Source organism: Athene noctua, chromosome 13 (assembly GCF_965140245.1).
Source record: "Athene noctua chromosome 13, bAthNoc1.hap1.1, whole genome shotgun sequence".
NCBI lineage: Eukaryota > Metazoa > Chordata > Aves > Strigiformes > Strigidae > Athene > Athene noctua.
This window is the reverse complement of record NC_134049.1, coordinates 16,245,799-16,269,075: the sequence shown is the minus strand read 5'-3', so window position 1 is coordinate 16,269,075 and position 23,277 is coordinate 16,245,799. Positions and strand designations below refer to the sequence as shown.

The 23,277-nt window shown below is 47.3% G+C and overlaps 1 protein-coding gene across 2 annotated transcripts in view; it reads left to right on the top strand.

The window, feature by feature from the left end:
* The window catches only part of MAP1A (microtubule associated protein 1A), a 64,998-nt gene that overhangs the window by 36,939 nt on the left and 4,782 nt on the right, over positions 1 to 23,277 (top strand). For both annotated transcript variants that reach the window (XM_074917708.1, XM_074917709.1), the window contains 3 exons: positions 10,746 to 10,828; positions 11,470 to 11,610; positions 12,294 to 21,123. In XM_074917708.1, coding sequence (XP_074773809.1) covers positions 10,746 to 10,828; positions 11,470 to 11,610; positions 12,294 to 21,123 — 9,054 coding nt within the window. The remainder of the gene's footprint in view (positions 1 to 10,745; positions 10,829 to 11,469; positions 11,611 to 12,293; positions 21,124 to 23,277) is intronic.

The window sequence follows — 23,277 nt, the reverse complement described above, 5'->3', positions numbered from 1 at the left end:
AGAGCTGTGTTCTTGATTCACGTGAATGCCATGCACTGTTTCACAGCAAAAGGGTGCAAGGCTAGCTTGAGTCAGCAAAGCTACTGAAGGGAACAGAATCTCCTGTGACCGGTTCTGCACCTGAAAAAGGGTAGAAGTGCTCATCTTACCTGTTAATGTAGCTCAGCAGTGGTGCCCCCTCCCAGTTGAGGGGCACTTAACGGACAGAAGCAGTAACTTCTGGAAATAGATACAGCTGTTTCCAAAGTGAACATCTGTGTCTTCAGTTAGTGGTTCTAAAATGGCTGAGCTATCAAATTGCTCTTTAGCATAAAAGTGAGACAGTATGTGCAATTAGGAAGCAATGAGATGGTTGCTATGGTTGGCACAGTATAGAAATAGAAGTTGCCTGGGAGAGGAGCTGTAGATGACATGAAAATATCACAGGGAGGAGGGGAGATAGGAAGACACAGGCAAATGGTTAGGAGGAGTATCTCCCGCGATGTGGCAAGTGCCTACAACCTCCCAGTTTAAAATGCCTCATTTTATGTCCTATGTGGTTGCATCTGTGACCCATTTGGTGATTGCTTGCAGGCTCCTTTCTGTTGCTCCACAGGACAGCACCTATCTTTGCCCTCGCCTTCCGTTACAGGGACTCAGCACTTTACTACAGCTTCTGGCCTCTCAATTTTCAGCTTTTTTTTGTATTCCCTCTAAAAATATATTTTCCCTTTGCTATTACACAGTGATTTTCTTTAGTTAAGAGAAAATCATCACAGAAAATCTCTAAGGAGATAGAAGATTTAGCCACTGATAAATAAATAGATACTTATTTTCTATTTTTGCAGAGTGTTTGGAGACCTAAAAGTAGCAAGTATATGAAATAAATCTTTACTGTAGACTTTTTCAGACCATGAGAGGCAGAACACTTGCTGGTGGACCACAAAGTGCTGCCTGAAGCCAGTTCCTCATCGTTCTCACTACATCACACTAGAAAGCTAAAACTATAGCACTTTCCTAATAATGTCTTTATTATAATAAGTAGTTACTGCAGCTGTCACATGTTGTGAATACAAGTTGGGGGAGGAGGGTGTGGGACAGCCTTTTCTGCTGCACTCACCCAGAGTGGTGCTCTGCTCATCTCTGGAAAAGAAACAAAGAGTTGGCTGTGCCCAGAACTACTGGGATTGCCCCAGCCCTGCAGAACCTGTATCCAACAGTTAGACACCGGTTTGTACTGCAGCCACCCACCTAGCACTCAGAATATCTCTTAAGTCTTTTCTGGGCAGTTTACACCAAGCTCTAGCTGTAGCCCTCACCTGGTGTTTCTCCATTATCTTGCCTGTAAGTCTCATCTCATCTGACACAACACTACCATTAAAAAGTGAGGAGCAACAGAGTCGGAAATGTCATGTCGTTCTGGCAAACACATCTAAGGGTGTCCACCGGCCTGTCAGAGGTCAGATTTGAATTCCTGAGCTGGAATGAACACACAGATTTAGGGCTGCAGGAAAGCAAAGATGCCTCCCTAACCACAGGGCACTGCCAGCCCAAGGTTCTTTGTGTCCCCTGTGGAGATAGCTGTGACTTGCATAATTAACTAATTCTTTAGAGTTGTTGGGGGAGGGAGCAAAGACAGTCACTATACAGCCTGGTGTTTGGGACGCAGATGTGTGAAGGTCCCGTTCATGTCTCTGTGCTAGCGGGTGTTTCGACTGTGCACAAAAGAGACGAGCTCCGGCAGCAGGGTGGGGAGCAATCCCGCTCCGTTGCCGGCAGGGTGGGAGCCAGAGCCCACCCCTCTCCTGCCGCTGCGCCGCTGGGGCTCTGTCCTCCGCTGGATATAGGCCTGCAGCCGCAGGTCAGAGTCTCTTGTCTTCGGAGAGCAGGAGCAGTGGCGTAGTGCTGGGGCCCAGTTTTTGATTCTCGGTGGTTGCCCTTGCAGCTGCTCCGGCCGTTGAAGCCCGTGGAGTCCCCTGGGGCTGGTTGCCCTGCGGGGCCTTGTCCCAGGCTGGAGGTCAGCAGCAGACACGGCCGGGGAGCTGCTCTGAGCAACGCTCTTCCACTTTCCTTAATACTCCTTTAAGGCACACCAAGTTTGGGATGTAAACAGCATTTTGATCACAGGCATGGACAATAACAAATTGGAAGGTGTTTCAAACCATTAAGATGAATGAAAAAATAAACCCAGGAGCCCAGAGAGCAAAGTGGTCTTGGCAAGAAAGAACAAAGAGATTTAAACTGAGGAAGTGCAATGACCTTATCATATCTTCTCAGTCAAAAGATATGCTGAACCCAATACAGCCATTGTTGTCTGGAAAAAAAAAAAAAAAAAAAAACCAAGCCAAACTGGGAACCTGGGATTCTGTGTATGTAAATACATAGAGTATCTTGAAAATAACTGTCTCAAAGTTTTTAGGGAAAAGAAAGAGAAGTAAAAATAATCAACGTGTTACTGCAAGTTTAAGAAAAAAAAAATCTTTACTTGTTTTTAGCAATAATTTTAGCTGTTATTTCACTCTAACAAATATGTTGTCATCTAAAAACCTTCATTTTTTGCTTTGAAACAAAAAGAAATGTTTTTCAAGGACAATTTATTAGTAAAACAATTTCGTGTTGCAGCCAACAGATGCCAAAGCTGATGTAGTGCTTATAATTTACAGCCTGTGGAAACCAGTGGAGACTGTGGGTCATCCTCTCTCTGAGCCTGAGGAGGTGGCCCAGCAGCTCTCCTGGTGTCAGGGCGATCTCGTTTGGCAGTGGGCTGTAACTTGGAATGTGATGGTGGCCAGCTCCTCCGTGGTGAAGCTCCCAGAAGTGGAGACAGCCTGCTTCTCTCCGCCAGGGCAGAGGCGGATGCCAACACGTTCTGGACCCCATTTGTCCTCTAAAGGTCAAGCCCGAGCGAGACACGGCCATCCGCTTCCCAAGCTGCATTTGTGGCTGTGGCAGCTGCAGCTGCTTGTGCAGGGCCAGGCCCTGTACAGGTGCTCTGCCTCTGCCAAGAGAAGGAGATTACAGTTTCCTTTAAAATTGAATTTGCTCAGAATCTTTCCTTTCTAGAACCCACACACTGTTCAGAATCTCTTCAGCCCACCCCTCTGTGGAGCGGTTTCTTCTTAAATTTATTGAGGACTCTCCTCTTGAACAGTTTGAGTGCACAGAAGCGGGAAGGCTGTGTGTCAGCTTTCCTCGTGCCGCTCTGTAGCACATTCCAGGATGCACTGGTGGTGCAGTGGTCACCCACAGATTGCCCACACCTCTGCCCACACCTGTGCAATCGCCTAAGCGTGTCTCGGGGATTGGTACATCCCTCTGACCTGTTGTGACAGGTCAGGGCTGTTACTCCCGCAGCACAGTGAGGGTGCCCAGGTACAGAGGAGCTAGGAGATGTTTCAGAGATGCACAGGGCTGTAGGTAAGGAGCTGCTGAATGGTGAATTTGGAGTGTGCTGGCTGCCAAAGCAATCTTTGTGTTTATTTTTTAACTCCTGAGCCCATTTGACTAGCAGAGCTTCCAAATGCCCACCAGCCAGAGCTGGTCCCACCAGCTGTATGCTGTTCAGTTTGCACGCTGAGGAAGGAGCTTCAGCAGCTCTGTGCCCTTTGGGTGCTGGGGGTGGGACGCTGCTTCCAGCAAGGATATGTCCACGCCTCTCCCTCACTGCTGAACAGCACAGGGCTGCCTGGGTCCTGGGGAGAGGTGGGTGCGTGTTGTGGTAGGAGATAGGAGAGTGTGTTTGCCCAGACAGGGCCTTTCCTCCCTTTCCTGTAGTCTTTCTAATCTCTCTCCCCGGGAGCTGCAGCTTGCTGTACTCAGTACAGTCCTTGAGTGTTTATGAATGAATGCGTTGTTTCATTTTCTCTGAATGGACACCATTTGGGGCTGGATCCTTTTTCTCCCATTGGCACTGAAGAAGCTGCAGTTGGAGACTTCACGGCCTTAGAATGAAAGAATCGGTTACTATCTCAGCATCATGATGTCATTTCAGAATGAAGGAAATGGCAGTCTTTCAGCTTGCACTAGCTCATGTTAATTATGCAAATACATGCACTCTGAGAACCCTCATGTTAATTATGCAAATACATGCACTCTGAGAGCCCTCCTGCATGGTTTGACTGTCTTAAGAGGTGGACTTTTTTCAATAGAGCATCAGGAAGCCCGTGTGGTATAAGGCTCAATTTTGCTAGGGTGTAGCAAAAGGTGCTGAACCATAGTGATATCTAGGATCTTTCTGTAAGAAGAGTCTTATCAGAAGTGCCACCCTGAAGAGTTACATTCATAATACCAGGTGAGAGATCGAAAAGTTAGGAAGAGTTGGTTTTTAATCACTGTGGCTTGTGTGCATTGGTAACATGTCTAGACTATGAAACTTTGGTATTCTTTATCAGTGTACTATTGGTGATCACTTTACAGGTAGAACTTGGCCTGGTAAGCCCAAATAATCTTAGGGACAAAGGAGACAAAGGGTGTGCTGTGCGAAGGACAGGGGAGGTAATAAGGAATAAAGAATGCTCCCCGGGTGGGAGAGGATTGGTCAGATGAACAGTCTGGATCCTCTCTATGGCAAGGCCTTGAGAGCTCAGCAGCCCACACTTTACACCCTGACCTCAGGTGTGTACAAACATTGGTAAGATCCCTCTCCTGAGCTTGCTTTTCCGGACTAAACAGTCCCAGCCCTCAGCCTTCCTTTCATCAGATGTGCTGGTCCTTTGATCACTTTTGTGGTTGTTATGTTCATCATGACTGGCTTCAGCACAGTCTCTCCCTTGACAGATGACTCTTCAGGGCTCTGGCCTAGGTGACCGTATTTCACAGAGAGGAGAACCTGGGTTGCACTGACCTGATACTTGGTCTCTGATTTCAGCACAGTGGGTTGTAACCATGATTCTTCCAGTTCTGATCAATAGAATAGTCAGAGCTCTGAGGTTTGATGGGCTGAAAGATTGAAGCAAATGACCAGCAGCAGCTCTTGCAGCTATTCTTGCCATCCTTTTGGACCGGTCTAGAATGTATTACTCAACTACACAGGTTTTTAGATGCTTTCAGTTAGAGTGGAAAAACATATTGCAAACAAGGATTTGTACTGACAGCATGACCTCCTTTTTTGCCTCCACGGCCATCTGTCTGCTTCTAGGATCATCTCCTCCTTGGGCAACCTGTGTGTCACACAGTTACCCTAAAGCACTGTCCTTTGTTTTAGCCTGGACTGTTACCCCTATAGTCCTCTTTGCTTGACTGCTGATCACTAAAACTACAGTGTCTAGTCCTTCATTCTCTCACCCTCTATCTCTTTGCACATGTAGACAGCCCTAGATGGGTAATTCACACCAACTCCAGAATCTACATGGCTTTGCTCACCACTTGCTGTCCTCCACCATAACCAAATTAATTCTACACTCAACGGGCCACATAATCATAGAATATCTCAAGCTGGAAGGGACCCATAAGGATCACTGAGTCCGACTCCCTGCTCCTCACAGGGCTAGATAAAACTAAACCACATGACTACAATCATCGTCCAGACACTCTGAACTCTGACAGGCTTAGTGCCGTGACCACTTCCCTGGGGAGCCTGTTCCAGGGACCAACCACCCTCTCAGTGAAGAGCCTTTTCCTAATGTCCAGTCTGAACTTGACCTGATGCAGCTTCATCCCATTTCCTTGTGTCCTGTTGCTGGTCACCAGAGGAGATGAGCACCTGCCCCTCCACTGCCCCCCCTGAGGAAGCTGTAGGCTGTGATGAGGTTCCCCCTCAGCCTTTCTAGTAAGTTATATATACTCTTAAAAACCAAAAAACCCAGACTTTTCCTCCCTCCCCACTAATGATCCATGAGTGTCCCCTAGTATTAACCCTGGGAGTTCCTCCGGCATTGCCTGGAGGAGCTGTCGTTCATCACCTCTGGGGGTTCCTGTGTAACGCCTCCCCAGTGCCTGCCGGCTGCCGTCCAGGAGCTGGCTGCCCTGAGAAAAGAGAGCGTTAACGCCTGCCCTCTGTGGTCCTTCGGGATGAAGGTGGTGTTACTTCTGCACAATGGTAACTAATGGGACCTGTGGGAGAAGGAGAATGCCCCTGTCTTCTGAAATTTCGGTGGGGTCATAAATGAGGTGCATTTGTGTATCAAATCTTTTCATATGTTATGGAGGAAGCACTTTGTGTGGGTAAAAGGCAGCTAGTGCCATGAATCAAAAGCTACCTAAGAGACAGAAAACAAATATATGGTCAAGTTTCTGCAGCATCCAGAGGCAAAATACGAGGGCTTCATGGTTTCCTACTAAATATAAAGCTGATCAATACAGTAATGACGAGGAAAGTGGTTGGAATGAACATGGAGGTGGCTAAATTTGTAGATGACTCAGTTACTTATATCTAGAAAAAACTGTGAGGAACTCCTGCAACTAAATTGAACAGTCATCATGATGTTCCATTAAATTCATTGTCAAAAAACACAAAATCAAGCACTAGAAAAATTAAACCTTCCAGACTCCCTATGAGAGCTCAATTAATAGTGTTGTGACAGGTTGAAATTTGGGTGTCACTGTGTACCCCTAACTGAAGATCTTTATTTGGTGCAAAAGCTAGTGTCGGGTTATGTTATGATGCATAAAAAAATAAGATGGAGGATAATACAGGCAGTACCATAATGCTACCCTGTGTTCCTTCTCATCTTGTATACTTTTGCTTTTACTCATCCTGATGGCTGTGGCAGAACTAGAAGAGTGTCAGGGATAGGTGACAGTGGTTATGAGGGACTAGAGAAACTCTTCACTTAAGGAAATGATGGTAAAGACTGTGGCTTTCTGCCTGGGTGGGGACATGATGGATAGAAACATTCTCTGGAAGTGCACAGGCCTTGTGATGACTACAGTAATCAGAATGTCCTGAATGTACAAAGTGAAGATTCATATGAAATGAGAAATTCAGTGCTAATGAAGTTTACTCCCACGGTTACTGGGGGAGAGGAGATTTCATTTCATGTAGCAGCTTGTGAGCATAGTTTGAGAGTGCTGAGCAGGGTCAGGGATGTGTGTTCAGACTGCATCTACGGATCCATGGTGAGAGAGCTCTGTGCAGATGTTTGTTCTGGGCAAGTTGAAGACAGCAGTCTTCAGGAGCCTGAGAAGGATTTCCTCGTACTGGTAAATGTAATTAAGGGATTTGCAGGGGTATTTCCAGGCATGCATTTCACTGGGATGGGGCTCTAGTAAGGACAAATACCTGGCAATGCCCTGAACAGCGTGCTGTCAGTCACTGCTTCTGTGATCTCCCTTGCACTGCTACTCATTTCTGTTGCATGTACTTTTTGTTAGTAAGAAGGACGCCCCAGTCTGTGTGTTTAAATCCTTTGTCTGTGCAGCTGCTTCTGCAGGCCTGGAAGGAGGGAGCAACCATCCAAGGGCTCCTCAGAAAGACGAACACTTGGATTCAAAGAGGATTTGGGATGGAGGGTGTTCCCCCAGCTGGGCAGAGCCCAGCATTTGTGCTGTCCCATACAGAGGTGCTCTGTGACTAAGCCGGGGGGCAGCGGCCAGCAGTCGGCTGTGAGCAGGGCTGGGGCACTCCCCAAGGTGAGTTCACAGGCCAGGTCAGGTCACTGTGTTGCCCTCACTCACAGTTTGCAGCTCAGCATGGAGTTTGTGTGCTGTTCTGCTTTATCTCTGCATTAAATTGAAGAACAGTTCTGGGGTTTGGCATGCTCCGTGTGTGCAGTGATTCAGTGTTTCTGGAAATGGCCTGCCTGTCTGGCTGTGCTCCTGCATCCTTCTGAGAACCAACTGCTGCAGCTGAAGAAAGGGAATCTGCCCAACAGTGCGTCAGAAGCAAAGCTCTGGAAGGCTGCACTGCTTCACAGAGTCACAGAATCACCGAGTCATAGGTTAGAAGGGTCCTCCTGAGACTGTCTACTCCAATCCCACCTGCTCACGAAAGGTCAACTCGAGCAGGTTTCCCAGGGCTGTGTCTGGTTGGGTTTTGACTGTCTCTGAGGATGGATACTCTACAACTTCTTTGTACAACCTGTCCCAGTGTTTGACCACCCTCCCAGAAAAAAAAAAAAAAAAAAAAAAAAAAAAAGTGGTTACTTGTGTTCATATGGGATTGCAAGTGTCTTAATTTGTGTTTCTTGCCTCTTATTTGGTCATGGGGCACTACTGAGAAGAATCTGACTTCCTCCTCTGCATTCCCTCCCATCAGGTATTTATACATATTGATAAGATCCCTCCCCCACCCCAAGCCCTCTCTTTTCCAGCCTAAACAGTCTTAGTGTGCTCAGCCTCGCCTCAGGAAAACGCTTCAGTCCCTTAATCATCTTCACAGCCCTTCACAAGACTCAATACTTCACGATTCCTACCTCCCATCTGCCAGCAGCTGCGGGCCCCACAGCGTGAACCCTTCTCTTTCTTTCAGGCACGAAGGGGGGAGCCCATCGGGGGGTGAGGGGATGTGAGCAGAATGCTAACCAGCCATGCTTTGTTTACCAGTCTCAGCAGTGACGGCTCAGCTGCTTGGGCTTGAACCACAGAAATGGCAAAGGGCAGCAGTGTTTTCACGCCTGTTAGTCCTGCAGACGGGCCTCTTTCCCCGTGCAGCTGGCATTGTCCACCAAGCACTGCCCAGCCTGCAGCCTCCTGCTGGCATTGCCTCTGCGGCGCCTGGCTCCCGGTGCTGGGAGGGATGCTGGGCACCAGTGACCCCACTGGGCCCTCCTTCCATGTGGCATGAGGCAGAGGCTGCTGGCGGTGGTTCTGTATGCCCAGCTGTGTGTGTTCCCCAGTGACGTGGTCAGCTGCCAGCAAAGCCTGTCTGGGACATGTAGGCAGCAAGGTGGCAGAAGCTGAAGCCTGGGGAGTGCTGTGGGTTTCGCTTTGTCCCAAAGGTACTGCTGAAAAATGGGAGCAGATCGCTTCTGTTGTGGATTCTCTGAGCAGCGTGTGAGTGGAGGTCCCAGTGTGGGGTGAGGAATCGAGGTACTCCTTGTGTTTGCTGCTGGGATCTCAGCAACACCGAGGTACCAGCAGCGCCATTACCATTACCTCAAGGACAAGTGGGTCTTCGCTGCTTTGAGCTGCCGTGCGTGTCCCAGAACCCTTCCTGGGCCCTCCTCACCTGCAGCACCGGCCACCCTCCCACACTGCTCCCCACGAGCTCAATTGTACCATTCCTTCTTGGTTCCCAGCCTCTCCCAAACGTACACCAAACATCCCACATCAAGTGGGAGAAATGCCACTGAACTCAGTGCAGGCATTTCCTTTGCACAGTGACAGTTTTGTTTTAGTCTGGACAGACTGTTTTTAGACAAACTGAAAGAACACACATTCAGAAAGCAGCTAGGGATGCAGAGTATAAATAGTTCTGTTGAGAGCTTAGAGCCGCTCGTTTTGGGCTGAAAGTTGCCTTCTGGGCATATCTATCTGGTTTATACTTGATTGCTGGCATCCAGAGAAAAACATCCCAATAAACTGAGTTGATTAAAGCTATACTGAATATTGACTTTTCTCTGACTTCTTTCTTTTTGTGTCCTTTTGGTGTCTTTCTTTGAAATACCAGCTTGATCAAGCTGTTTTGGAAGGGTTGAGATCTGCCTAGTAAGAGAACTGATGGGAGGTTGTGCAATAGGGAGGGTGGAAAGAGCAGCATTGTCAGAGAGCAGCAGTTGTCTGGAAGACAAAAATTAGGAATAGATGTCCATTTTTGGTGAAATTCTATGGCCCTCCAGTCTATGTGAGGGCTTAAAGCCTATGAAAGATTAAAACCCTGTAAATTATATATTCCAAGAGTCAAATCTCAGTGCCTGGCTTGCAGGGTGGATGTAATGTCCTGAGGTAGGTATCTGCAAAGACCAGAATCCAAGAAATTACATGCTGCCTGCAGTGTCAAGGGAGATGCTGCAGGAAGAGGCTGTACATCATCCTGCTTCCCAGAACTGACGTGGGTACACAACAGTGGCTCTAGCCCTGTCTTTCAGGATGGCAGGCACTCACCACTGTTCTTTCTAAAAAATTAATAGGGCCCAGGCTTTATGTCAGTATTTTGCCAAATATGCACATAAGGCCCATGCCAAGGTGAGTGCACAAACTGCATTTTTGCACTACCAGGCTCTTGCTTTCTCTTCTTTGGCTCTTTCTTTTTTGCCTAAATAGAGAGAGAGCAGAGTGCTGTTTGTGACTCTCACAGGACGGAGACAGGAGGACAAGCGTTCTTACCATCTAGGTGGTTCCCATAGCAGCAGTTTAGGAGTGCATGTTTGGATTAAGGAAAAACACTTCATAAGAGAAGAAACTTAAGAACGATGAGAGATTCATTATTAGTGCTGTACCACTCTAATGAAGGGTGAGTTGGCACACACCAGCTGGCTTGCAAAGCCCCATGGTGAGTCAGGTTTGGACAACATCCAGATACTTCTCCATGGTAGCCGCGATGAGGCAAGATACTTCTGTCTGGAGGGGATAATTGGTCTGTGCCATGTTTACGGGGCACAGCTGTCAGGCGCAAGCGGGCAGCTTGCTGTGCCTGGCACCGTGGGCTTTGGAACATGTTGGAATTGAGTTGCAAATTGTGCTGATCCAGAACTAGGATTTTTTTCTTTGTTACTGAAAGGAGTTTGCTTTGTTCTATGAGACCCAGGTATTAAATTGCATCTAGAATGCAAGTTGAAGCCTTGCAATCGAGCCCATGCTGAAGTGGAATTTTTGAGGCTAAAACATCAGTAGGCACATACTGTCTCATCAGCTTCTCTCATCCTGTCTAATCCCTTGCCTCTCCCCAGGCCAGCGAACCCTCCATCACCGGAGTGATACCCTGGAGACAGTGATCCTGGTAAATCCCAATGTGGACAGCATCGTGTCTGAGGTAAGGACCAGGTGCCAGCAGGTTTACTCCCCTTCAGCTCTCCTGCCCTTGCTTGACATGAAGGTCATGATCATCATGCTTTGTGCCCTTGGAGAGTTGGAACATACTGCCAGTCTGCTGCAAGGTGTTCTGGTCTTGCCAACAAGATATATGCAGTAACCAGTATTCGGTGGCAAAATTTACTGCTGGACAAAGGAACACACGAGAGTGTATGGTTTCTTGTGTGCTAGCCCTTTAGGAATCAGTTGCTTCCTGTGAGTTAGTGCCTTAGAATTGCCCCATTTTAAGGATTTCTCAGGAGCCTGTAGAGTTTCTTAGCAAATAAGGTGGAGGGCTTCTGAACCTTGAGCATTCTAGTTTGATGAGACTCTAAATGTACCGACCTCTTGCATGGCAGTGTAATGCCAAACATCTCTTAGCACTGGCCTACTTTCTCAGTGTGAATTATGATGTGAAAGGAGCCGTGTCAGGCAGGCAGTAGCAGTGGCTTCCCTCTTCAATGACCTACTCTCTTCTATGTAGAAAACGTATGTTTTGACTATTTGTGAATGTGTAAGTACCACCTGTCTGTGTGATTGTGTTTCTGGGTGCTGGTGAGGAACACAACTTTTTGACTGCAACACTCTGTTTCATGGTAACAGGTTCGCTCACTCGTGTGTGATTCATCAGCCCACAAACTAGTGATCTTCTGTGGTCAGAGCTCGGACCAGGAAGGAGACTTGATCCTGCAGACGGGGACTTTCACTTACCAGAAGTTTGCTGAAATACTGTCAGACCCGGAGGTGAGCATGGGCAGTAAGCCAGCCTGTCCCCTCCTGCTCATAAAGTGCACGATAGAGCAGTGCAGCCTGTGCAGCTCCTTCAGGTGGCAGATCTGCAGAGGGATGGGCTTAAATCCAGCAAAAAATAGCATACCATAAATAATTCATCCTGCAGTCTCAGGCATCTTGCATTTAGTCCCTGGCTTAAGTTTTCCAAGGTGGCAGGCATGGGTGATTCCACCTGTAAGTGCTCAGCTTGAAATAACCTTCCAGGCTGGCTCTGCAGTGGGCAGGCACTTTCTTAAAGCAGGTTTTCTGTTAGAATGCAGGAATCAAAAAGAAACTGCTACTTGGGAGCCTGAGCCAGGGACTGATATTCCAGGTTAAATAGGAGGAAGTAAGGAAAGAGAACAAGGTGGTTCCTGCTTTCATTTTCATTCCTGAGGTCTTGACACCTTGCACTCCCAATAGTCAGAAAGCATAACAGCAATCAACATTAGGAGTTTCCAAAGTGAGCAGAACATGGTCCCCAGCATCAGTTTGCAACCAGCTTTTGGGCTGTTCAATCTGTCCCCAGTGTTTCCTGTCTGTAAAGTGCTCACAGTGTTTTCAGTATTTCTGCATTAACTGGCTATTTTTTTTAAAGTGCTGAATTGGTCTCAGAGCTCTACTTGACCTTTATTTCTCTGTGCTTGTCTCATTAGGTCACCCAGATTCTTAGCAACACTGAATCAGATATCAAGGCCTCCCTTACTGTGTCGTGCTTGGGAGAAGGAGACTGGAGCAACCTTGGGCATCCTCGATTTCAGGAAATTATTAATCTGAAACTGAATCCTGATCCAGTTCTACCAGAAATGGATGGGATATCTGAGTTTGCAGAATATGTCTCTGAGACAGTTGATGTGCCGTCTCCATTTGATCTCCTGGAGCCACCCACCTCAGGGGGCTTTTTGAAGCTTTCTAAACCCTGCTGCTACATATTCCCTGGGGGAAGAGGTGATTCTGCTCTCTTTGCTGTCAATGGATTTAACATCCTTGTGGATGGTGGCTCTGACAGGAAATCTTGCTTCTGGAAGCTGGTAAGGCACCTGGACAGGATTGACTCAATCCTGCTCACCCACATCGGTGCAGACAACCTGCCTGGCATCAATGGGCTGCTGCAGAGGAAAGTTGCTGAGCAAGAAGAGGAACAATCCCAGGGCTCTACCAACTACAGCGACTGGATGAAGAACCTAATTTCTCCTGAGCTAGGGGTGGTTTTTTTTAATGTACCTGAAAAGCTGAAGATGCCTGAGTCGTCCATGAAAGTAAAGAGGAGCATTGAAGAAGCTTGCCTGACACTGCAGTATCTCAACAGACTAGGCATTAAATCGGAGCCACTCTACAGGGTGGTGAGCAGCACCATTGAACCTATCACGCTTTTCCACAAAATGGGAGTGGGTAAGCTGGACATGTATATACTGAATCCTGTCAAGGACAGTAAAGAAATGCAGTTTCTGATGCAGAAATGGGCTGGTAATAGTAAAGCAAAGACTGGCATAATTCTCGCAAGTGGGAAGGAAGGTGAAATTTCTGTTCCCTATCTCACATCCATCACAGCCCTAGTGGTGTGGCTTCCAGCTAGCCCAACAGAGAAAATTGTGAGGGTTTTGTTTCCTGGAAATGCTCCTCAAAATAAGATACTGGAAGGTCTTGAGAAACTCAAGCACTTGGATTTTCTGAGGTACCCAGTGGCTACTCAGAAAGATATCACTTCTGGAATACCTCCACCTGTGCTGAAGCAGACCAAAATTAAACAAAGAACTGACAGTAAAGAGAGTCTTAAATCTTCCCCCAAGCCATCTGTGACAAAGCAAGCTAAGAAAGAAGAGGCAGTTGAGGAGGGGATTAAAGAGGTAAAACCAGAAGTCATAAAGGATGCTAAAACTGAGAAAAAGGTTAAAGAACACTCAGAGAAAATTCCTGAGAAACCCGTTAAACATGAAAAGATAAAGACGGAAACAAGTGATGCTCTCAAAGCTGAGAAGAGAAAATTGGCAAAAGACAAGGTTGGAAAAAAGCATCTCAAAGAGAAAGTATCCAAACTGGAGGAGAAGAAAGACAAAGAAAAGAAAGAGATTAAGAAGGAGAAAAAGGACTTAAAAAAAGATGATGGAAAGAAAGAGGAAAAAAAAGATTCAAAGAAAGAGGATAAAAAGAAAGAAACCAAACCAGAGCCCAAAAAGCTTTCTAAACCAGACTTAAAACCATTTACCCCAGAAGTAAGAAAAACATTATACAAGGCAAAAGTTCCGGGCAGACTCAAAACTGAGAAAATGAAAGTCAAACCTGAAAAAGAAGTATCTGCTGACCTGAAGATGTCGCCAATGGAGAAGGCACCTGTGCAGGTGGAGCCAGGAGAGACTTCCATAGCTGAACAGAGGTTAATCCTGTCCTCACCAGAAGATCTTACAAAGGACTTTGAGGAACTGAAGCATGAGGAGAAAGGGGCCTTGCAAATGTCTGATATTGAGGTTAGCGATGAGATTATGAGACTACCTGAAACTGAGATAAAAGATTCTGCTGACCTGATTGCTCAGAGTAGCCTTGAAGGGGATCTGTTTTTGAAAACAAACATTCCTGATCAGGGAATAACTACTACCGATACGGGAAAAGAATTACCAGCAGAGGAAAAGGCTGTCCATCAGCTGGAACTGAGAGCAGGTCAAGCTGAAAAAATAGAGGATGAAAGAAGAACAATAGATGAAAATCGTGACATGAGGTACTGTGAGGGAAAAGCTGAGCAGGACAAGGAAGTTCAGCTGTTTCCAGACAAAGAACAGGTACCATCACAGACAGACCTCTTAACAAAGGGTGTTCGGTCATCAGCATTCAGAGAGGAAGAAAAGGAGGAAGAAGAGAAAATCTCTTTGGACAGAAAACAGAGGGAAGCGGAAACAAAGACTTGTGAAAAATACATTGAGGGGACAGAGGCACAGGAAGAGGGTGAGAAGGAAAAGAGAGAAGATGTGATAGAAAAGGCAGAACTGGAAGAAAAGGAGGAACAGCACATGAAGGCAGAGGAAAAGGTGGAAAAGAATAGAGACTTCTATGAGCTGAATCAGGATGAGAGGGAGAACAAAGTATTTACCACTACAGAAAAGGAAAAAGAATTTAGTGACATGGGTGAGAAAAACAAGTTACTTGGAAAGGACATAACAAAGGAAGAGTCATATCTGAGCAGTCTGCCAGTCCCACCAGGAGCAACAGCAGAACATGTTTCCTATATCCAGGATGAAACTATCCCAGGCTACTCAGAAACAGAGCAGACCATTTCTGATGAAGAAATACATGATGAACAGGAAGAGAGGATCCCACACTTGAAGTATGATGTCAATTCCTATGACATTTCTGTTCCTGACCACCCAGGCTCTTTTGAAGCAATACATGGAATACAGGCCATGCCTACTGCTGACCTTTCAGCCAAGGGCTATGGTGGCCAGGAGTCTGAAATCCTGGCATATCCTACAAACATTGTGGCAGCACCTCTAGCTGAGGAGGAACATATATCCTCTGCTACTTCCATTACAGAATGTGATAAGCTTTCATCTTTTGCCACTTCAGTAGCAGAAGACCAATCTGTTGCATCTATAACAGCACCACAAACAGAAGAGACTGGGAAAAGCTCTTTACTTCTAGACACAGTAAACAGCATGCCCTCTTCTCGGACTGAAGCAACCCAAGGTCTCGACTATGTTCCCTCTGCTGGCACAATCTCTCCCACATCGTCCTTGGAGGAAGACAAATGTTTTAAATCTCCACCCCCTGAAGATTTCCATGCATTAGCAGAAGGAGAGAGAAAACTGGAAGCTCAAAAAAAGGATCTTCATGAAGAGGCAGAAGATGAAGAGGAAGAAGAAGATGGGACTCCAAATATTGAAATGCCTGAGAAACTCAGAGGGCATTACAGTGCCCCCATGTTTGCTCACCAAGGATGTCCTGATAATGTGTTAATCAGTGTTCCCACAGAAGTAATGCAGACTTCTGGTCTGCTGTTATCCACAGAAGAAACACCGTTTTCCCAGGTTGACTCTGCAGAGGCGGAAGAACGATGCATGAGTCCTGATGATAGTACAGTCAAAATGGCCTCTCCCACCCCATCTGGCCCCACTAGTGCAGGACACACACCTTTCCACCAGTCTCCAGTGGAGGAAAAACTAGAAACAGTAGATTCAGATCTATTTGAAAAACAAACAGATGCTGCTGCCAAGAATTTGGAAGGCCAAACTTCTGTTTTGGTGAAGGGACTCAAGGGCGAACCTCTCAGAGAAGATGAGGTATCTGCAGCTAAATACAGGCATGAAAAAGAAGTGCCTGGACCTGTACAGCACAAGCTGGACTTGGGCAGTGGTGTTGCAGTGTCTCCTGGGGAGGAGGTGCAGGAGGAACCGGTGGGGAAGGAGGAGCTACCCTGGCTGTCCTACCACAAGCAGGACACAGTGGTGATAGGGGAGGAGGAGGAGGAGCATCCTGTGCTACCCCATCCCAGCACAGATGTGTTTCTGGAGCCAGAAAAAGAGCAAGGAACTAAAACCATGACAGAAAGTTTAATGGGATTTTCAAAACACTTGTCCTTTGAGCCATTCTCTACTACAGAAGCATCTCTAGGAAATGTGGATCCTCCACAGTTCACAAGCCAAAGCAAATCTGAAAGTGACAAATCTTCACAGTTTTCACCAGATGACATCAAATCACTTTCTTTTACAGAAGGAAGTGTTGGTAAAGAAAAATCCTCAGATATTTCTGTTAAGGGAATGATGGGTGAAGAAGGAAAACTGCAGTATTTCACAGGAGACACCTCAGAAGAAGAAAAATCTTCTCATGTTTCCATTAAAGACATTTCTCCAGAAGAGACAAAATCCATTTCTCTCACTGAGAGTCCCAGCAAGGAAATCTCTTCAGACCTTTTTGTTAAAGGAGTTTCTCCAGAAGACATCAAATCTCTTAGTTTTACAGAAGAGATCCCTGCAAAAGAAAAAGCTATGTCTGACTTTACTGACAAATTCCCTTCAGAAGCTGTGAAATCCATGGATTTCACAGAGCAGAGCTCAGCTACATATGGAAAATCACTGACAATTTCTGCCAAAGAACTCATGAAAGAAGTGTCAAAATCTTGCCCAGAAAGTAGCTCAGTTAAAGACACGTCACCCAGAGATACTTCAAGTGAAGAAACGTCTCCAGATGACAGTTTATTTTCTGCAGCAGAAAAGGGCCCATTTAGGGGAAGAGGCTTGGACTCTCATGAGGTATCTCCAGATGAAAAGGGCTTACATTTTACAGAATCTAGCCCAACTGAGGATAGAACATCTTCACACATTTCTGCTGAAGGTGTAAAATCTTGCAGGTTCAAGGAAGCTCAGGAAGAAAAATCTCCAGAAATGGAAGACTTTTACATGAAAGATTTAAGTTATGAGAAGAAAGTGTGGTTTCCAGAAGAGGTGGAGGAGATCCCTGTTCAGGGAAGGCGGCAGAGATATGATAAAGAGAGAGAGAGCACATTCTTGGATGAGGTACCGGAACATGAAACAAAATCCCTTCCTAAAATGGGAGAGGAGGAGATCCTGTCTCCTGCAGTGCCTGGCAGTCACACCTGGAGAAGAGCAGAAAGTGAAGCCTGGGGCTCTGCGTATGGGTATCTTCAGGAGGGAAGAGGAAAGCAGTTACCTGATGAGGATCTCCGTCACACTGAAGACAAACCTGTGCTACTGCAAGCAGAAGCAAAATGTTTAAAGATGGAATCATGTGATTACAAAGAAGACACACAGAAGAGCGCCAAACCTACATCAGAAATAAAGAAAGTGGAAATACTTCCTGCTGACATCACTTTCCCAGAAAGAATAAAAATGGAAGGTTCTCCTCTGTCTTCTCAATTTCACTCTGGTGAGGAAAATCAGGCCAAAGCATTAACTGGAAACAAAGAAAGGCAAGAGTTGTTGTTGACATCTAAACAAGATTACTCGTACTTAGATGATGAGGAGAAGGCTGTCCTAGATATCTATGCAAAGTCACTAGACCAAGCACTGACAGCATCTCCCCTGTCTCTAATGGCTACCACTATGGAAAAAGAGATTGACACACCACCAGAAGCAGAGAGGCCTTACAAGTTAGATCAGTTCCAGACACCTTTACAGGAGGAAGTCCCATCGAAGGACACAGAGAAGAAATCAGACATCAGTGGTTTGTATCAGGAAATAGACTGTAAATACAAGTTGGATAGAAAGCAAGAGGATGACTGGAAATCCACGGAGGGTCTGAATGGCTCTACAGGAAGAAAAGAGCAGATGGCAGCAGCATCTACTCTGTTGCAATCTGCAAGACCAGCAGAATATGAATATATAGCAGCATCCCCAGAAGAAAGTGCTGCTGTGTCAGGGCAGCGTGCACACTCCCCTCTAGGACAAGGCCTTTGCCAGAAAAGCGGTGCTGCTGTGGGCCATGCTGAGGCTGTGGGTTCTGCCAGCCAAGTGGCGTATCCTCCAGACACCTACTCCCGGAGCTCCCCTGAGCCTTATTCCTATGAGGAGGGGGTGTGCAGACCCAGAAGTGATGACAGTTCTGCAAGACAAGAGCAAGAAGAAAGAGAACCCACTCCCTACCCTGATGAAAGAACTTTCAAGTATGCTGACATCTATGAGAAGATAATTGTGTCTGGAGCTGGGCCCTCCCCCTTCACAGCCAGGGGTGCAGACAGTCCAGGTCACACTGACAAGGTGCCAGCAACAGCATTCATCTCTCAAAAAGGTCACAGTTTTCATGTCTCTGCAAAGGAAGAAGAGTCCTGCCTTTATACCTCTGCTGAGAAGGAGTTGTCATCTCCAGTGTCCCCTAGAGATAAAGCAGATTCAGCCTTTGACTATACAGACATCCATGAAAGATACTTGCCCCTGTCTGAGACAGATAAGCCTAGGCTACCTGAAGGACAGGAAGAACTAAAGGTGTCTTCTGCTTTGCCAGAAGACCTGGACTCTGAACTGCACCTGTCATCCACGAGCACAGCATTTGCCTCTCCCACAGACATGACTGACACGTTTTATCAAGAAAAATCAGCTGCCTATATTGATGCTGCTTGTCCAGACAAGAACATCATTTTGTCTAGTCAGGAGCAAGCATCTCTGTCCCTGAAATCTGAAAGCCCAAATCCCAAAGATACATACTATAAAAAAGCAGGCCGAGGGGAAGAAAGCATGAGTGACTCAGAGTTAGAAAAAGGCGCTAAGGAGAAATCTGAAAAGGAGTCTAAACTGCACAGCCCTGCTGAAGCTGCAGGCACAGTCTATGCACACATCTCAGCAATGGACAGCTTCCACGTGGCAGAACCCCTTCTGCAAAGCAAGCGTCAGGAGTCCATTTCACCCAGCTCCACTGCCTCTTCGCCCTCTGACCCAGGGTGGAAAGAGGAATATGGAAGTAGGAAAACTGCACCAGCCGCGGTGGTAGGGACATACGTGCCTGGTTACAGTGACCTGACAGACATAGGCAGAGATGAGCAGGCTTCAGAAACGTGCCATTTAAGACAAGATTCTTCACAAAGGAGAGAGGTTGCTGAAAGATCCACAAAGGAGTCACATTTCTGTGTAACAGATTACCCAAGTGCGGCGGCGGTCTCAGAGTGCCAAGAACAAGCCATATACTTGAAATCTGCTTCTGAGAAACAGAACGAGGCCTATGCAAAGGGCCCAACAGTGGAGGGCAGGGTGGTGGATAGCTCTTCTGGATTTGAATGCTCCCTGCTAGGAAAGAGTGAAACACCCAGCATGTTCAGACATGAGCAAACCTCAGCAAGCCATTTACGGGACATCTCTCTTTCTTTAAGGGCACCTTGTGCTTTGCTCTCAGACCAGGGGAAGAAAGATGAGTACTTGGAGGTTTCTGAGAAAATCAGCAGCCTCGACTCATCTTTTACTAAATTCTCACCGCTGAGTCCATATGAAGAAGATAAGTTGTTCTCCAGAGCTGTGGAAAGAGAGTCTGTGCCCCAACAGCAGCTGAAGGATGACTCTTCCAGCCTGTCAGAGGAACCTTCATCGGAAGCTACCACTCCTGTGATACCGACTACAGCAGAAGGTTTCTACTCCCACATGCTTTCCACATGCACGGGTGCAGGAGCAGAACCAGGTACGAGGAGTCTTTGGGATGTGTCCCCACAAATTCCAGATAGTGCCGTGAAAACACAGACAGCTGGAACCAAAGACTTTGTGTTTGCTGAAGAACACAGCTCTCCATTCACAAGTGGTGTGGGTGACAGCATTTCACCGTGTGGAAAGGAGTGCCAGAGTTCACAGCCCACACCATTCTCTGCAGAGAAACAACGGCAACCCTGTGTGAGCAGTCCAGAGCAGAAGGCAGCATTTGCAGAACAGCTGATGGCGCTGACATCTCTCCCTGATGTGCTGACATCATTTCCTCATCATCAACATGAAGACGAAACCACAGCCAATGGTCCAACAGAGGTGAGCACCAGTCTGCAAGCTTTCCAAAGTACGTACCATGCAGCAGAGGCAAAAGATGAAAAAACGTATCCTGATTCTGACAGCAGTTTTTCTCCATGCGCAGGCAAAGAGGACACAGAGAGGCAGAGCCGTCCTTCCTCTCTGATGTCCCCTGAACACAGTTTCCAGCCCTTTTTCCCAGGTGTGCAGAGGGGTGGAAAACCAGAGGACCATGGAGATGCTTCCCATGAGATGGAGCCACGTTCAGGAGGCAGTTTTGATTGTGGACAGAAATTTTCCTCATGTGAATTCAAGCACCGGAAGGGAGAGCTGTCTCCCTCATTCATCAACCCGAGCCCTCATGAGCTCTCTGAAGACAGTGACCTCTCCCAGGAGGACGGTCATCCCTCTGTTCAGGGAAGACCACCCCGCACTGGTAGTAGCCCCATGCAAAGTGCCACAGTGGAGGAAACCCCTCCAACATCAGTGAGTGATTCTGGAACCTCCCAGTCAGACTCGGATGTCCCGCCTGAGACAGAAGAATGTCCATCCATCACAGCAGATGCCAACATGGACTCGGATGAAGATGCCGATTTCCTCCCAGTGGACAAAGCTGTTGGGAATGCTCATCATGCCAGTTCTAGGTCCAGCCATGATCCTCAGCCTGTTCCAATGGTAGATCCCCATCCCCATCCTCCTCACCCTGATGTCTGCATGGTAGACCCCGATATGTTGGTAAATGAGCAAAGCATGAGCAGAACTGATAAAATTTCCAAGAAAGACATAAAAGAAAAGAACAAAGGTGTGAGGAAGCCTTTAAGCAAACCCAAATCTTCCTCACCTTCACGGAAATTAGATGTGAAAGGGAAGCGATCACCCACTCCTGTGAAACAGCCATCGGACAAATCTCCAAAATCAGTCACTGGCAAAAAAGAAAGAGATGGAGGAGAGAAGCCCAAACCACGTAGTGCGCTGGTGCAGCCTCCTCACACAGAGGATGAGTTATCCCGGAGTAGTCACAGCAACCCTGGCAAGAGCCTTGTTAATGGCATCAAAACAAACCCTGGTAAGAAATTCTTCCTTAAGCATGCATTTTCTCTTTAGGTATCGCACAGAGAAAAGCACTGGGTTAAATGCAGGAGAACAGAGAATAGGACTGTCCAGTCAGGCATGAAAAGTTGGAAGCAGGAATAAGGTAGAGAGGTTATCACACAAATCACTTAAAAAAGTCAAAGCCTTGAGGAAAACTCTCAACCTCTGTAGAGCTGAATGCAGCCACCTCTGAAGAGAGACTCGATTCAGAACTTTATAAGCCAAGATTCAGTGTCACCCAGGGGCGACATCTGCAGAGGAGCAGTAGGTATTTAGAGGTGGGTGCTGCCACATGCCAGCAGTTGAAGGACAAAATACATGTGTGCTCTAAAAATGTGGCAACCTCTCAGCCTGTGAGTGGGGTAAGTGCGTTGGGTTGGACTGAGATAAAGCTGTCACTTGAAAGAACAGGACACCGCCGTGGGCAGGTATGTCCATCCCTCCGAAACGGTAACCAGGGATGGGGCGGGAGAAGCTCCCACATCTGAGTACCACAACACTGAACAGGCAGTCTGACTGATGGAAGCTAAGGGGTTTTTTTCCTAAATAAAGGTGTGAAAGAGGGACTCAGCCTCAAGAGTCTGTACAGCCCATGACCTCTTGCTAAGCATTCACACAGGGACCAGTGCTCTGCTGGTGTCCTGAAGGACGATACCACGGGTGGCACAGTACTGCATCGTCACCCTGTAGTGCCAGGCACAGACACAGCAAATACCGATCCTTTGGTGCTGAGCGTCAGGCAGGAGCCAGCAGGTCGGCGGTGCCGGGGAGGAGGGAGGCAATAGTGACAGGGCTGCTGGGCTGTGGCCTAGCAGACGCTGGCAAAGAGAGGGGTAGAAGTGGGGGAGGGTTTGCAGAGGCGCTACAGGGACCCTGAGCAGCTGAAGGGGGAGGCCCTAAAAGAGCCCCTGTATGTGTGTGTGCGTGTGTGCGCACCCGTGTCAGATACAGCTCAGGTGAGGAAACGTGTGTCACTGGCAGCAGGGCAACAGACAGGCCACACGGTTGATGGAGGGGAGTGCGAGGAAGGCAGCGGAGGGGCAGGAAGGTGGCCACAGCGCGGGGCCAGGGAGGGCTCTGCAGGGGCGTGTGGGCTGAGCAGGCGCGGAGCCGGCTGATGGTGCTGCACGGCTGACGAGCAGAGCGGGTACGGCGCGAGGGAGCCTGTGCCCGACGGCCTGTACAGAAGGGTTGTGTCCCAGGCGCTGCACAGAAAGGACTGGCGAGACACAGCGCCTGGGTATGCATGGCTGAAGGGAGGGTTGAGACAAAGGTGTGCATGGAGCAGTGCTGTGAGTTGCCTAACTCAAATTTGGGGATTTGAGGATTAGGCATAATGAGACAGGTGGGGATTTCATGTTTGTGTAGCAGCTAAGCAGCACCAGGAGTTCGCCATGCTGTAGCTAGTGGCTTTTTGCTCACAGGAGAGACTACCCAGAGATAGGATATGGAATGAGAAAGAGAATAGAGGCCTCTGTAGGATATGGAAGGAAAAAGGGGATAGAGGCCTCTGTGATTCCACAGAGAGCAGGAGGGAGAAGGGACAGTCCTTCTGTGGGTTGTGTGTGTGTATATGCATATATATATGTATGTTGCTGAGTATAACAACTCTTCTTGACCATCATCTAAATGTAAGCAGCAGCAAATGAAGAAAAGAGGTACAAAAGGTTGATAGGAAAGAGCAACAGAGAGACCTTGCAATAGCAGCAGTTCACAGGGATGGCAGAAAGCCAGGATGGAGCTTCCAGAAGGACTACTGTAATACCCTAGGACAGCATATAAAGGCCATCAGAAGAGGTTTCTATAACAGATGTAGGTTATTAGAGAACAAAAATTACAACTAAATATTGCTTGGAACAACAACTCTGCAAAAGCTAATAATGGAGATTTTTGATTCCCTTCCCCAGGAAAGACTTCTGAGCCTAAAGCCTTGCACTCCTTCCCCAGCGAACAGCACAACTCCCTTTCCCTCCCAAGAGCTGTGACAGCACTGGCCCAGAAATGCACCCAGGTCACCTCTGAGCAGCAGAGCCTGGATAAACCTTAACTTTGTTGATGCAGCTGCAGGGGAAAACCTTTCTGGAATTGAAGTCCTTCAGTGTTGAGTGTTCGTAATTTCCAGAAGGAA